The sequence below is a fragment of the Panthera uncia genome, chromosome B4, assembly GCF_023721935.1.
Source record: "Panthera uncia isolate 11264 chromosome B4, Puncia_PCG_1.0, whole genome shotgun sequence".
In the NCBI taxonomy this organism is placed as follows: domain Eukaryota; kingdom Metazoa; phylum Chordata; class Mammalia; order Carnivora; family Felidae; genus Panthera; species Panthera uncia.
The window spans coordinates 123,866,364-123,881,070 of NC_064809.1; the positions used below are offsets into that span (position 1 = coordinate 123,866,364).

The 14,707-nt window shown below is 40.2% G+C and overlaps 2 protein-coding genes across 2 annotated transcripts in view; one reads left to right on the plus strand and one right to left on the minus strand.

Annotated features, from left to right (window-relative positions):
- PWP1 (PWP1 homolog, endonuclein) overlaps window positions 1–14,707 on the plus strand; it is a 28,816-nt gene that overhangs the window by 9,234 nt on the left and 4,875 nt on the right. The window contains exons 6-14 of the mRNA XM_049627524.1: window positions 1,890–2,000; window positions 2,848–2,978; window positions 3,599–3,660; window positions 9,140–9,236; window positions 9,888–9,949; window positions 11,385–11,496; window positions 13,053–13,143; window positions 13,234–13,355; window positions 14,355–14,460. Of these exons, the coding sequence (XP_049483481.1) occupies window positions 1,890–2,000; window positions 2,848–2,978; window positions 3,599–3,660; window positions 9,140–9,236; window positions 9,888–9,949; window positions 11,385–11,496; window positions 13,053–13,143; window positions 13,234–13,355; window positions 14,355–14,460 (894 nt within the window). The remainder of the gene's footprint in view (window positions 1–1,889; window positions 2,001–2,847; window positions 2,979–3,598; window positions 3,661–9,139; window positions 9,237–9,887; window positions 9,950–11,384; window positions 11,497–13,052; window positions 13,144–13,233; window positions 13,356–14,354; window positions 14,461–14,707) is intronic.
- PRDM4 (PR/SET domain 4) overlaps window positions 2,857–14,707 on the minus strand; it is a 56,862-nt gene continuing 45,011 nt past the window's right edge. The window contains exon 12 of the transcript XR_007457023.1: window positions 2,857–2,945. The gene's annotated coding sequence lies outside the window, so the exon portion shown is untranslated. The remainder of the gene's footprint in view (window positions 2,946–14,707) is intronic.

The following is a 14,707-nucleotide window of genomic DNA, read 5'->3' on the forward strand; positions in this document are numbered from 1 at the left end:
TTCACACACACACACACACACATACCACTCGGGTGTGATTTATGTTTGGTCATTAAGTTTGCCTAAGTGCAGTCCCAAGTAAGCTGTTTTTTCCTGTTTCTCTTATGGTATCAACAATCTTAGGAGCCCAGGTGTCTGCATATTCCTCTTCCCTCCCTGATCCATTCCAGGGGGACAGGCTGGTCTGGCTCAGGGAAGAATGTGAGGCACGTTAATCCCTCTTAGTGTCAGGAACAGAAGGGCCAGTTTTGATCCTGAGGCCAGATACAGAGCGTAAGCCAACTAAGCCCCCATGATTGTGTATGTGCGGCTCCAGGCGGAAATGCATAAGTCACACAACATCTGTACAGAACACCAGGGTGCATGTATGTATCACTTTGTATTAGTATTTTTGTTTTCTTTGGGTAAATGCCTGGTAGTGCGATTGCTGGATCATAGTAGGGTAACTCTATTTTTAACTTTTTGAGGAACCTCCACACTGTTTTCCAGAGTGGCTGCACCAGTTTGCATTCCCACCAACAGTGCAAGAGGTTCTCCTTTCTCCACATCCTCGCCAGTACCTGTTGTTTCTTACATCATTGTTTAGCCATTCTTACAGGTGTGAGGTGATACCTCATTGTAGTTTTGATTTGCATTTCCCTGATGATCAGTGATGTTGAGCATCGTTCCATGGGTCTGTTGGTCATCTGGATGTCTTTGGAAGAACATCTGTTCATCTCTTCTGCCCATTTTTAATTTGGATTATTTGCTTTTTGGTGTTGAGTTTTATAAGTTCTTTATATATTTTGGATACTAACCCTTTATCAGATACGTCATTTGCAAATACCTTCTCTCGTTCTGTAGGTTGCTTTGTAGTTTGTGGGTTTTTTTGTTTTTTTTTAGAGAGGGCAAGAGCGGGGAGAAGGTAAGAGAGAGAGAATCTTAAGCAGCCTCCGCTCTTAGTGCGGAGTCCAACATGGGGCTCAATCCCACAATCCTGGGATTATGACCTGAGCCAGAATCAAGAGTTGGACGCTCAACCAACTGAGCCACCCAGGTGCCCCTGCTTTTTAGTTTTGTTGATTATTTCCTTTGCTGTGCAGAAAATTTTTATTTTGATGTAGTCCCAGTAGTTTATTTTTGTTTTTGTTTCCCTTGCCTCTGGAGACACACCTAGAAAGTGGTCTGAGGAATCTTTTTAAAAAATCCTTGGCCTCTCTTAATAATGCTTCTTTCTAATAAAAGCATATTTGGAGGAATTTCTGATTGGGTTCTATTTTATCAGTGTTTCATTATATAATTTTTGAAAGACTTTTTAGTCACTGATTTTAATGGTTATTTTGTGCTCCTTAACAGTATAACTGAGAATGATAAGGAGCTGATTCTTTTAGTTGTCTGATTCCAATAGTAGTCTCAAGAGCTTTATTTACATTGTTGGTCTCTAAATATTAAAGAAGCAATGTAAAAAAATAAAAGTAAGTAATTTTCGACAAGCTTTGAGATTTCTAAGTACGAGTTCTTTCTCTCCAGTATTATTTTCTGTTTCTTCTTATAAGCAGATAGACCTCTAAAAGATCGTAATGAAGTACTCCCTACGGAGCCCTTATGAGTGTTTTCTGTAGCGGGCAGACCGGAAGGTAGGACTGTGTGAACAGTGCGCATGCAGAGTGCTCAGGCAGATGTCCATTCTCTGTCCTTGCTCCTGGCTCCTTGGAGCGCACCAGATGACAGGAATATATGAGATTTGCACAAGTTTTGCTGAGCAGTAACATCTTTGGAGACTCCTTTTAATGCCATCAAATGTGTCTCACTTTAAGCCCATGGCTCCGGTAGGTTTAATAGGGAGAGTCTGTTCAGTGGGATGTGATTTCTTATTCTCATGCGATAAAGTCTCATCCCAATATTTTCAGTTTATAATCAGGAAGAAGATTCTTTTTATGTGCATCATGATATACTGCTGTCTGCATACCCTCTAAGCGTGGAATGGCTGAATTTTGATCCTAGCCCAGATGATTCTACAGGTAACTAGAACAACTCAGATGGCTCAGTGTTTCCTGGTCCTGTATGTGATTCCATAGCGTAAGTCATGTGTCCTGTGTGAATGTTTTCACAGTTGATGATTTTTTATGAAGTTAATGTTACTTTATGAAGTTACATAGTTCTTAAAACACAATCACTTAGTTGTTTTGAGTCTGCATGTGTCTGGACGTCAGATAAAAAAGAGGTGGCTGCTCCACTGAGGGCAGAAGAACAGGGCCTGACAGCATTAGCCTCTGTAGAACTGGGTGAAGTTTAAAAAAAAAAAAAAAACCCAGCATAAAATAGCATGAAGTGTCCAGGAGTTTAATGGCGTGACTGTTTTCAGAAAGCATCAAGTAAAACCAAAATGAAGAGAGAATTAGGTTCTCATGTTGGTGTTTTTGGCCACAGCTGCACATTGCTAGTTGCACCCCCTTCTCCCTAAGAAAGGTGAAATCTGGTAATACTCCTACCTTCCATCTTGTTGGCCAAGCTTATTCACATTCGTGATCTGATTAGATCTTCCTCCTCACAACACGGGTGGAGGTGGCAGAGGGTTTTTGTTCTCCTGACTTAAGTGAGGACCCTGGGCCAAGAGACTGAGCCCTCGTTATTCAAATTATTGTCTAAGGACCAGCAGCACAGTATTGACATCACCTGGGAACTGGTCAGAAATGCAGACCTAGGGCCCCCCGCTCAAGAATTTCTGAAACAGAATATGGATTTTAACAATATTCAGGTGGTAACACATGCATATGGAAGTCTGAGAGAAACCACTCTGAGCCGTTACTCAGTCTGCAGTACAGTATTTTTAATTATTTAAATCAAACACCTCATTTCCTCCGGTAGGAAATTACATTGCTGTGGGAAATATGACTCCTGTTATTGAAGTGTGGGACCTTGATATAGTGGACTCTTTAGAGCCAGTCTTCACACTTGGAAGTAAACTGTCAAAAAAGAAGAAAAAGAAAGGAAAGAAGGTAAACAAGTTAATTACTTAAAACTCCAATGACAGAGATAAATTTACTGGTTGGGGGGACAAAGAGAGCATACACTTTTTCAGTTAGACACTTCAGTGGAACAGGACAGATAGTTATGAAGTTACTGTAGTTTCTGGTTTCAAAAAGCCCATCCAAGGAAAAACTGATCTCTGATTCCACAAAACTTCCATTGGTACATTATACATCCTTACACAAAACAGTTTACTTACTCTTTGGTTATGATCCTTTTTGATAGGTGGTAACTATTCGTGCTAATATGCTGGTTTTGAACTTTTGAAAAATTTCTATTTAGCCTTTAGTATGTTGAATTCCAAATACCCATGGTATTAATTCCTGTAGCTTTGAAAACTTGACTTTGGGGGTGGGGGGGTGATATTTATAGAACTGTACCACCTAGATTAAGAACGACTACAGTTTCTCTTCTGTAAGGAGTATTTATCATGGGTCTCTAATAGGAAGACAAGGTATTTCTTTATCTAGGTCTTCAAGCAAGTTTGCTTAAGATGGAACAATAACCTTAAGATTGAAAGAATCTTTCAAATTAACCCATCAATTACAGGGGCACTTTAATACAAAAAGTAACTAAACAATTATTACAGAGTTCCTCAGCAGAGGGGCATACCGATGCTGTCCTGGACCTTTCTTGGAATAAGCTGATCAGGTAAAAAGCAATAACATTTGGAGGATTGTTAGAGACTGTAACCACTGTCCTCTCACCTCATGCCTACACCTGTCTCTGTGTTGTGCATTGGGGGTCTCTGTGTCCATGTCTTCTTTCCCTTTCCTGCAGTATATCCACTTGAAGGCAAGAGCTCTGTTGTCTGTATCCTTGCAGCCCCCACACCACCTGCCAGCTCTACGCTTGGTGGGCGTTCGGGCTCGTTACATACGTGGCGAGCAGGTGCCCTCTCCAACACCACTGGAAAAATTGTGTGTGTTGCAGCATCCACGGTGCCAAACTGTATCTCCTCCTGGGAGACGTTGCCCTCACTTCATTTAGTTTTCACAAAATCTCACCCACATTTGTTAAAATTTATGTAATTGTGGTAAAATATACATAATATTTACCATTTTTAACTATGTTTTAAGTGTATGGTTTATTGTTATGCAGCCATCATCGCCATCCAACTCCAGAACTTTTTTCGTCTTCCGAAACAGAAGCTATGTGCCCTTGAAACCAGCTCTCCATTCTGGCCACCCCCAAGCCCTACGACCCACCATTCTACTGTGTGTCTCTGAATTGACTCCTCCGATTACCTCATACGGGTGGAATCCCGGTACCTGCCCTTTTGTGACTGGCCTCTTTCACTTAGTGTGAGGTCATCCATGTTGTAGCATGTGGCCAGCTTTCCCTCCTCTTTAAGGCTGAATGATACTCCATTGTACATATAGCCCACATTCTGTTTGTCCATAAATCTGTCCATGGACACTTGGGTTGCTTCTACCTCCTGGCTGTTGTGAATAATGCTGCTGTTTTGCACATTGGTGTAAATAACATGGGTGTACCAATATGTGTTTTCAGTCCCAGATTTCAATTCTTTTGAGTATATACCCAAAAGTGAAATTGCTGGATCATGTGGCAATTCTGTTTACCTTTTTGAGGACCACTCTTCAAGTGCTTATTGGCCACTTGTATATCTTTGGAGAGATGCTGACTCAAGTCCTTTGCCCCATTTGTGAATTGAGTTGTTAGGTTTTTTTTTTATTGAGTTGTAATTCTTTATTCTGGATAGAATCCCTCATCAGATTTACAATTTGCAAATATTTCCCCCCATCTGGTGGATTGCCTTTAACTCCTTTGATAGTGTTCTTTGATGCACAGAAGTTTTTAATTTTGACGTAGTCCATTTATTTTTACTTTTGTTGCCTGTGCATTTAGTGTTCTATCCAAGAAGTCTTTGCCAAATCCTTGTCATGAAGCTTTTCCCTTAAAAGTTTTACAGTCTTGGGCACCTGTGTGGCTCAGTCCGTTAAGCGTCTGACTTCGGCTCAGGTCATGATCTCACGGTTCACGAGTTCGAGCCCTGGGTCGGGCCCTTTGCTGACAGCTCAGAGCCTGGAGCCTGCTTCGGATTCTGTGTCTCCCTCTCTTTCTGCCCCTCCCCCACTCATTCATTTTTCTCTCTCTCTCTCTCTCTCAAAAATAAATAAAAACGTTAAAAATTAAAAAAAAAAGTTTTACAGTCTTAGCTCTTGGGTTTAGGTGTCTGACCCATTTTGAGTTAATTGTTACATACGGTTTAAGGTAAGAGTTCCACTTACTTCTTTTGCATGTTTCATCTGCATATCCTTTATATTCATCGTTAATAGTTACCCCAAAAGACCATTTTCCTAATAGCATAGTCGGCTTGAGGGGCTACTAAGGCAAAGAAGGTAAGCATTAGGTTGAGGGGTAAAAACAAACTGGGTTGTCCGAGGCACATTTTCTTAGCATTTCTGTTACACAGGATACTTTGGAATTGTGAGCATTCTGGGGAGGATCCCAGCGTGCTAGCTTACCAAGGGACATCTGCATCTCGTTTGTGTTCGGACCTCTTCAGAGTTAGAACCTTTTGGTGAAATGGACCCAAGAAAGTTATGTAGGTTAGTATCTCCCAAATTTAACCTGCCAGTCAGAATCTTCTGGGTGACCCTTTAAGGTACCAGTTCCTAGGCTCTCATCCTCTCAAGATTGAGTCAGATCTGGAGCAAGGGACCAAAAATCTGTTGTGCTTTATTTTGTTTCTGAAAGCTTCTCCAAGCTTTGTCTAAATTGGGCCTGTTCCTGATGAATGGGCAGATAAATAAGAGATCAAATATGAGTGTATCGTGCTTTGAGGAACCTGCTCATTTACAGATCTGAGCTGTCACAGTAATTACATAAACTAAATTTTTATTATATAGCAGGTGTTACTTTGGGTAACTGGAAGTTCTGATGGAACAGCCCCTCATCATCAAGCCGATTCCACAGTCCCTGTCCCCAGCCACGGTGGCTCCCTCTTCCCGCTCACATACTGCCAGCCCCCCTCCTCCTGTCCCGCCCCGTCTGCGCTCACGTCTCCCTCACTGCAGTGCCTCCTGTGTCTTCATCCCGAAACTCTTCTGCTTTCTCCACCTTATTTTAGACCTGGGTCTTCCTTTGCCCTTTCTTTACCAAAAAGGTGCAGAATGCTTTTAAATACTTTCCATCTTCTGGTGCAGAGGGTTTGGGATCATGGTGAAGAACAACATGCTGATGTTGTCTTCATTGGGGACCTTGGTTTCTCCTAAAATGCTCCCAGTGACCAAATGCATGTTCTCTGCTCGTACTCTTATTGAAGAGTGCTCTTCTTGGGAATGGGTAGCAATTGGGAGTTTTGTGGGGGGGGTATTTATTTTTAAGCCTCATACAAGAAGAATTTTAATGTGGAAGGAATCTCAGATGTTTGAGAAAGGACTAGGATGAGAAACAAATGTACCATAAAATTCTTAACTTTCTGCTGTTGGCAATCATTGAATATAAATAAAATACTGGGAATTTAACATTTAGTCTGTGACATGCCGAGGACTTAAAACATTAATGGCTTGTTTATGGGACTTAATGTTAGAAGGTTTGAAATTCATTGAGTAGGGGAAAAAGCTAACATGATCTGAATACACATGATCATCTTAAAGAGAACCCTACCCGTGTCACTGAGATGGGAGTAATAAAACTGAAAGCAGTTTGTATAATGGAAATACGTCTTGAGGAAATAATATCCAAAAATGAACCCATTGACATTTTAACAGCATACTAGTTTTCTGAACAAATACTACTATCACTAATGACTTGATTCGGTATCAAGCCATGTCAAACTAGATATTGAAGAATGAGCTTTCAATTTCAGGAATATCTATATTTTTACAAGGAGAAAAGGCAGGCAACTAACATCAGGGGCCTACTGTATTCTGGTCATTCAGCCATGTGCTTGAATAGTAATAAGTTTAAATTGATTGTAGCATTCTCATTGGTAGGCAAGGGGGTGTGACTGACTTTTAAGTCTTTAGCTAAGTCTTATAGCTAATAAATGGCAGCACCAGAAATCCGTCTCAGGTTTCCTGGGCTCCAAGCCTGTGTTCACTTATAGAACTACATTATTAGTGCTTGATCCCTAAGAGATAGGCAAATTGGTTTTTCCTATTAATAGCATTTAATGCTTTTTTTTGTAAAAAAAAAAAAAAAAAGTTGAGGTATAAATTTACATGTCCTAAAATTCACTCTTTAAAGTGTGCAATTCAGTGATTTGGAGTATATTCCCAAAGTTGTACAATGATCACCACTGTCTAATTCCCTAACATTTTTATCCAAAAAGCAATCCAAACCATTAACAGTCATTCCTCATTCTCTTGTCCTTCCAGCCCGTGGCAACCACTGATCTTCTTTCTGTCTCTATGGATTTGACTGTTCTGGACATTCCTAGAAATGGAATCATACCATATGTGGCCTTCTGGGTCTGGATTCTGTTACTTTGTATAATCTTTTCAAGGTCCATCCTATTGTAGCATTTATCAGTACATCATTCCTTTTTATTGCTGAATAATATTCTCTTGTGTGGATATACCATATTTTGTGTATCCATTTACCAGTTAATAGACATTGGTTTGTATTTGCCCTTTGCCTATTATGAATAATGCTACTGTAAACATTCATGAACAGACTTTTGCACAGACCTGTGTTTTCATTTTCTAGGATATATACCTAATTGCTAGGACATAGGGTAATGTGTGTACCGTTTACATTCCCACCAGCAAGGTAGCTAATTTTTCTGTTTTGCTGGCACTTCTTGTTTGTCTTTCTCATTATAGTCATCCTGTGAGTATGATGGTATCCCATGTTTTCATTTCCCTAGTGACCAACTTTTCACATGCTCACCGGCTATATAGATCTTTCGAGAAATGTCTGTTTATATTCTTTGCCCATATTCTAATTGTGTTATTTGTCTTCTATTTAGTTGAGAGTTCTTTATATATTCTAGAATCAAGTCCTTTATTATCAGATATATGATTTACAAATATTTTCTCCCATTCTGTGGATTGTCTTTTCAATTTCTTGATGGTATCATTTGCAATACAAAAGTTTTTCATGTTGATGATGTTTTATTTATACCTCTTGTGGCTTAGGCTTTTTGTGTTATATCTGAGAAACCATTGCCTAACCCAGGGTGCAAAGATTTATACCTCTTTTCTTGTGAGAGTTCTATAGTTTTAGCTCTTACATTGGTAGGTCCATGATCTCTTCTGAGTACAGTGTGAGATAGGGGTCTAACTTCATTCTTTTGTGTGGGGATATCCAGTTGTCCCTGAACTATTTGTTGAAAATACTGTTCTTTTCCCCACTGACCAGTGAATAATATGAACCTTCTTGTCAGAAACAAATGACCATAAAGTTGAGGGTTTATTCTTCATTCTATTCTGTTCACCTGTGTGTCTGTCCTTAAGCCAGTAGCACATTGTTAGGATTATTGTGGCTTTTCAGTCCATTTTGAAATCCAAACTGTGAGCTTATCAATTTTGCTCTTCTTTTCCAAGATCATTTTGGCTATTCTGAGTCCCTTGCATTTTCATATGAATTGAAAAACCAGCTTGTTCATTTTCTGCCAAAAAAAAAAAAAGTTTGCAGGGATTTTGAAAGGGATTAATTGAACCTAGATCAGTGTGTAGATGGCAGAATTTCTGTCATAACAACATTGTCTTCCAATCCATGAACATGGGATATCTTTCCATTCATCTAGATACTCTTTCTTTCAATAATCTTTAGTTTTGTATTTAAATTTTGAATTCTTTTTTAAAATGTATTCTTATGTGTTTCATTCCTTTTGTCGTTATTGAAAATGGAATTCTTGGGGCGCCTGGGTGGCGCAGTCGGTTAAGCGTCCGACTTCAGCCAGGTCACGATCTCGCGGTCCGTGAGTTCGAGCCCCACGTCAGGCTCTGGGCTGATGGCTCGGAGCCTGGAGCCTGTTTCCCATTCTGTGTCTCCCTCTCTCTCTGCCCCTCCCCCGTTCATGCTCTGTCTCTCTCTGTCCCAAAAATAAATAAAAAACGTTGAAAAAAAAATAAAATAAAAAAGAAAATGGAATTCTTACATTTAGTGCTCTTGACTTTAAAAAAAGATTACCTGATTTTTCTCCTCCCTTTCTCAGAAACGTGTTGGCAAGTGCATCAGCTGACAACACTGTAATTCTGTGGGATATGTCCTTGGGGAAACCAGCAGCTAGCCTTGCCGTACACACAGACAAGGTATGGTGATTGAGTGGATAAAATGGATTCTAAAAAAATCTGGGACACATATTGGCTACAAATAATCCCAAACATTTATGTATGGCTTTTTGTGAATTACAAAATGCTTTAACATACTGTCTTAGTGGATCCTCACAGAGCCCCCGTATGATATAATTACCCACCTTAGAGATGCAGACATGAAGACAAAAAGATGAAGTGACTGGAAACACTAGTACATGATAGCATGTTTACCAAGACCCTAAAAAGAGACAGGGGTGTCAGTCACCAGATGAGGTTAAAGAATGTAACAGATGTGTTACTGCAGAACTTGGGGATCTAATGTGCATTGTGGGGCTTCCGGAGTGTGTGGAGTTGTCCAGGTAAGCTTGGCCACTCCCTGTTTTGTTCTGCACATATTTAGCATTTGAGGGACATCTGCATTCTGTGAAACCCAACTTGAGAAATGCTGCATTATGTCTTTTAAGTGACTGCTTTTATTTGAAAATGTGTTTTGTCCTTTTGACTATGTAGTACGTTTGTTTCTTTAAATAGTACTACGTTTCAAAGGAAAAATTTATGGAAACATTGCCAAATTGATTCTGTTGAGTATTAAGCAGTTTTACCAAAACCAAACAAACATAGATCTGTTTTTATGTTTCCTTCTTTTAGGTCCAGACTCTGCAGTTTCATCCATTTGAAGCACAGACTCTGATTTCTGGATCCTATGATAAGTAAGAAAATACTGTAGGAGTTTTCCCTACTGTTTTTATCCTCTTGATATGATTTCAAAAGTATCACTTGATGCTCAGAATATATTACTGAGTGTTTAAACTTTTGGTAATACTTAGTTTTTTCCCTTTGAACTCTGGTTCTTTCAGTCTGCATGGGAATGTGTTTTTGTCATAATAATGTAGTTCCTAACTAGCAGCTGCTTTGATTTTTAGAGGGTGTATGAGTTAGCCATTGCTACGAAACAAGCTATCCCAAAATTCAGTGACTTAAAATAATAAACATGTATTTCCTATACCACTGCAACATTGAGCTAATCTAGGCTAGATTCAATCGGAGGTCTGCTAATCTTGGCTTGTTTTGGTAGGGCCATGAAGATTCATCTCTCCTTGTGTTTCACATCCTCGTGGGACCAGTGGGCTAGCCCACACATGTTCTCAGGCTGAGGTCAGAAGCTTAAGCAGGGATACCAAGGCCTCTTGAGATCTAGGCTCAGAACTAGTATACTTCTGTCTTGCTTTCTTGGCCGAGCGAGATCACATGGAGCAGGAAATGAACTCTGCCTTTATGGAAGGATTCCAACATTATTGACTGAGGGCATGGATTTAGGGACAGCTGAAGAGTTAGACCCATTACAGTCCATCACGGAGGGTTTCTAGTCATGTGTCTGCATCTTTTTATGGATTGGGTCTGAAGGTAGAGATAGCTAATAGAAGCAGAAACCAATTAGCAGGCTTTGATTCCTTCTTCTTCTTCTTTTTTTTTTTTTTAATCTATTTTGAGAGAGAGAGAGCGAGCCCAAGCAAGTGTACTTGGGGAAGGAGCAGAGAGAGAGGCAGAGAGATAATCCCAAGCAGGTTCCACACTATCAGCGTGAAGCCCGACGTGGGGCTCATACCCACAAACCAAGAGATCATGACCTGAGTCAAAGTCAGATGCTTAACTGACTAAGCCACCCAGGAGCCCCGGGGTTCTTATTTTTTTGAAGAGTGATAGGTTTATATTTTTTGGTTGGGATTCATTCAGAATCACAAAGGTGTATCCATTAGCTTCCCCCAGCACAGAAACCTACTTGTAGAGAGTAAATGTAGCTCAAACATGGGTTATCTGGCTCTGAGCACTGCTGGGAAAGGGGAAATTAAGAAGTTGTCCTGTCTTTTGCAGATAGGATTCATCTTGTAAGTGGAGGGTTCAGCCTGGAGACAATTAAGGCTACTGTGATATCCAGAGCCACCAGTGCCTTCAAGTGATAGAACCAGAGTCTGCCAGTTAGTGAAAATCAATTCCTCTTTTCTGCTTTTAGAACCTTAAAACTGTCTGTAAATAATTGGATCTCGAGTTTGCAGGGTTGTTTTATTACCATTTCATTATAAATAAACATACAACATATAGAAGAAATGAACTCTTAAAACCCTGACTTTGCTCGTCTGTGTTCAGGTCAGTGGCTTTGTATGACTGCCGAAGTCCAGATGAAAGCCATCGGATGTGGCGTTTCAGTGGGCAGATTGAGAGAGTGACTTGGAATCACTTTTCACCTTGTCATTTTTTGGTAAGACTACATACTACTGTTTCGCTTATCCAGGTTGCTAATGACTTATTTTTTTAAGTTTATTATTTAGAGAGAGAGAGACTATGGGGGGAGGGGCAGAAAGAGAGGGAGGGAGGGAGAATCCCAAGCAGGCTCCACACTGCCAGCACAGAGCCTGATGCAATGCAGAGCTTGAACTCAAGAACCTTGAGATTGTGACCTAAGTGGAAACCAAGGGTCGGACGCTCAACTGACTGAGCCACGTAGGCTAGGTGCCCTAGTAACGACTCATTTTAATTCCACTGTAGAGAGAATTTCTGAAAAGCTTTTTCTGTTGTTTTGTTTTCTTGAGTAGGCTCCATGTCCAACATGGGGCTTGACCTCATAACCCTGAGATCAAGAGTTGGCATGCTCTGCCCGCTGAGCCTGCCCTGTTTTTCTGTATTAATCTTGTGAAGTATTTAGATCTAAAGATAAAAATAGTAACATTCCACTGACATTTTAATCCATGGAGAAATAACATCCCAGCTTTCATCCAGAAGATTAAAGAAAGTGTGGCACATCCATATAGTTCCTAACTTTCGTAAAGTACATATCTAGTGCTTTATAAATGAGAGAACAACCGCTTTCTTAAATATGTGGACAGTTTTAATAAGGTTCCCGAAACAGTGATTCTGAGAACATTTAATCTCAAAGGTGCTCAGAGGTGCAGTGTCGCTCCCAGCTGTTACCTGAAGCCAGACTCCACTTAACTGTGATCGGGAGTGAGGTCCCAGTTGTATTTGAATGCCATATTGTACATTGGCTCTCGACACTCCAGCACACGTTTCCTGAGGTTATTTGCTGACAAGTTGTCATTGGTACTAAAATCACAAATATTTAGGAAGATGGGAAGGGATTACAATAAAATGGTGTAACCACCTTCCCACGCCTCCCAAGGATGAGACTTCTGTCCTCTTCTGTTTTTGTCCCCTTCCACAGCCCTGGCTTCAAGACTGAGTCACTTGTCCTTTTTTTCTCCTTTTCCTCTAATGGCTCTTTTGCCCTCAGCCCATATATAGGCTCAAGTCTCTCCCATCCTGACTAGGTCTATCTCTTGGTTCCTTCTTTCCTGTCCCTTTCTTGGAAGTGTAACAACCCCCTGCTGCCTTCCAGTCCTTAGCAGATTAAACCTTTCCACCAAAATGTTGACACCATTCATCACTTTTCTTCAGAAACACGATTTCCTTGGCTTCTCTGACCTTTGTTATGCCCTTCTCCCTCTGATTCTTCTGTGAGTTCCTCCTCAACATGTACCTTAAATGACTGTGCCCACCCCCCACCCCCACCCCCAGGCCTCTGTTCTCTTGGATCTCACCTCCGCTTCCACATGTCTTAACTGTAGTCTATGCCATGACCAGCACTTTGTCCTCATACCCAACTGCAGAGTTGTCTAAGAGGTGGATTAGTTCACGTAGGAACAAATTCAGCTTGTCCACAAGTAAATTTTGTAATAAGCTCCTCAGGTAATAGCTGGGTTTCATTATAACTAAGTTTTATTGCCATGTAGCATGATCTTGCCCATCTTCTCTTTCCAGGCCAGCACAGATGACGGCTTTGTGTATAATTTGGATGCACGTTCAGATAAGCCAGTTTTTACACTCAATGCACACAATGATGAAATCTCCGGTGAGCAAGAATAGTGTTTCATTTCTTTTAACTTAATGATAAAGTAAATCTTTATGTCAGAGTCTGAACTGATCTTTTATCTTCCTTCAGGTCTTGATCTAAGTAGTCAAATCAAGGGCTGTCTTGTGACAGCATCAGCAGACAAATATGTGAAAATCTGGGACATATTAGGAGACAGGCCAAGTCTGGTTCACTCTAGAGACATGAAAATGGTAAGATTCTCTCTGGGCATTTTTTCTGCTTTTGACCTGTATTGTCATCTTTCCCTAGGAATCACTGCATTAAAGAATGTGGATTTGTTGGGAAGTTAATTTTGAGCTTAGTTCAATTTGGTGCCAGGTTTATGACCTAATCTTTGATTTCCCCTATCTGGCTCCTTTCCCACCTGACATGATTAACAGTTGCTTGGTAAGAAGAGTGGAAAGAGGCTTGTCTGGGACTCAAGTGGAATGGCCACGGTTTTCTTTTTTTAGCTCTAAATTGAGGACCATCCCAGGAAAGCTTGGACCGTTAGGGCATTGCAGCTATTAGGGTCCGCTTATTTAAGCACTGCCTCTTTGCATAACTAGTTTTGACTACACTGAAATTGATTAGCATGTAGGAAAAATTCAGAAATAACCAGAATTCATTTAGCAAATATTTAAATGCCAGGCACTGAGTTATATAATTGCATATGCAGATGTTTACAAACGTATGTGAGAAGGTAGGTTACAGACACAATTACATGGTACTATCCCATGCTTATATTTGAATGCTTAAGTCCTTACGAGACCTTGTCCCAAAACATGATGGTGATTATCTTAGTGATTTTTATACTTTTTCGTGTTTATATTTTCCATAATGTATATGCATTACCTAGTAATAAAGGTAAAAAAATTAGAAGTTTAAAAAATGATTCAATGGTGACCCATAGTAACATCGTTGCTTAAAAGGGAAAATAAAGCTTCTGGGAATACCGAGCAGATTAGAGACCTGAGTGGTCAGAGTGCACATATCCTCACAGAATAGCTGTATCATGCCGAACTTGTCTGGCTTCATTTTGTAATATTCCTTCCACCTTGATTCTGAACTACTTCATAGGCTTAAAAGAGATACTGGTGAATTGGTTCTCTGTTACCATTCAGATAGGTTCATATAGATAGGAACAGGGCTTTACATTGGTGTTTTTTGGGAAGACTGGAATCATTAACCTTCTGTTTTCTTCTTCCCAGGGAGTTCTCTTCTGTTCTTCCTGTTGCCCCGATTTGCCATTTATTTATGCTTTTGGAGGTCAGAAGGAAGGACTGCGGGTCTGGGATATAAGCACAGTCTCATCAGGTAAGAATCTTAATTTCCTTTATCTGAACGAGTTCTCTGTGGGCTAACACAGAGTGTGTGGCTTGAGTGTATTCGGTAGATCCAGTGTTCATCCTGTAATATAGTCTGCTTGGGAAATAGACAAGATCACATTTAATTTGGAGATGTTCATATTCACAAATCTGTCTTCATAATTTAAATGTAAACTGCTTTAAAAATATTTTATGACAAAATTTGAATTTCTAGAAAAGCTGGAAGGAAATGTAAC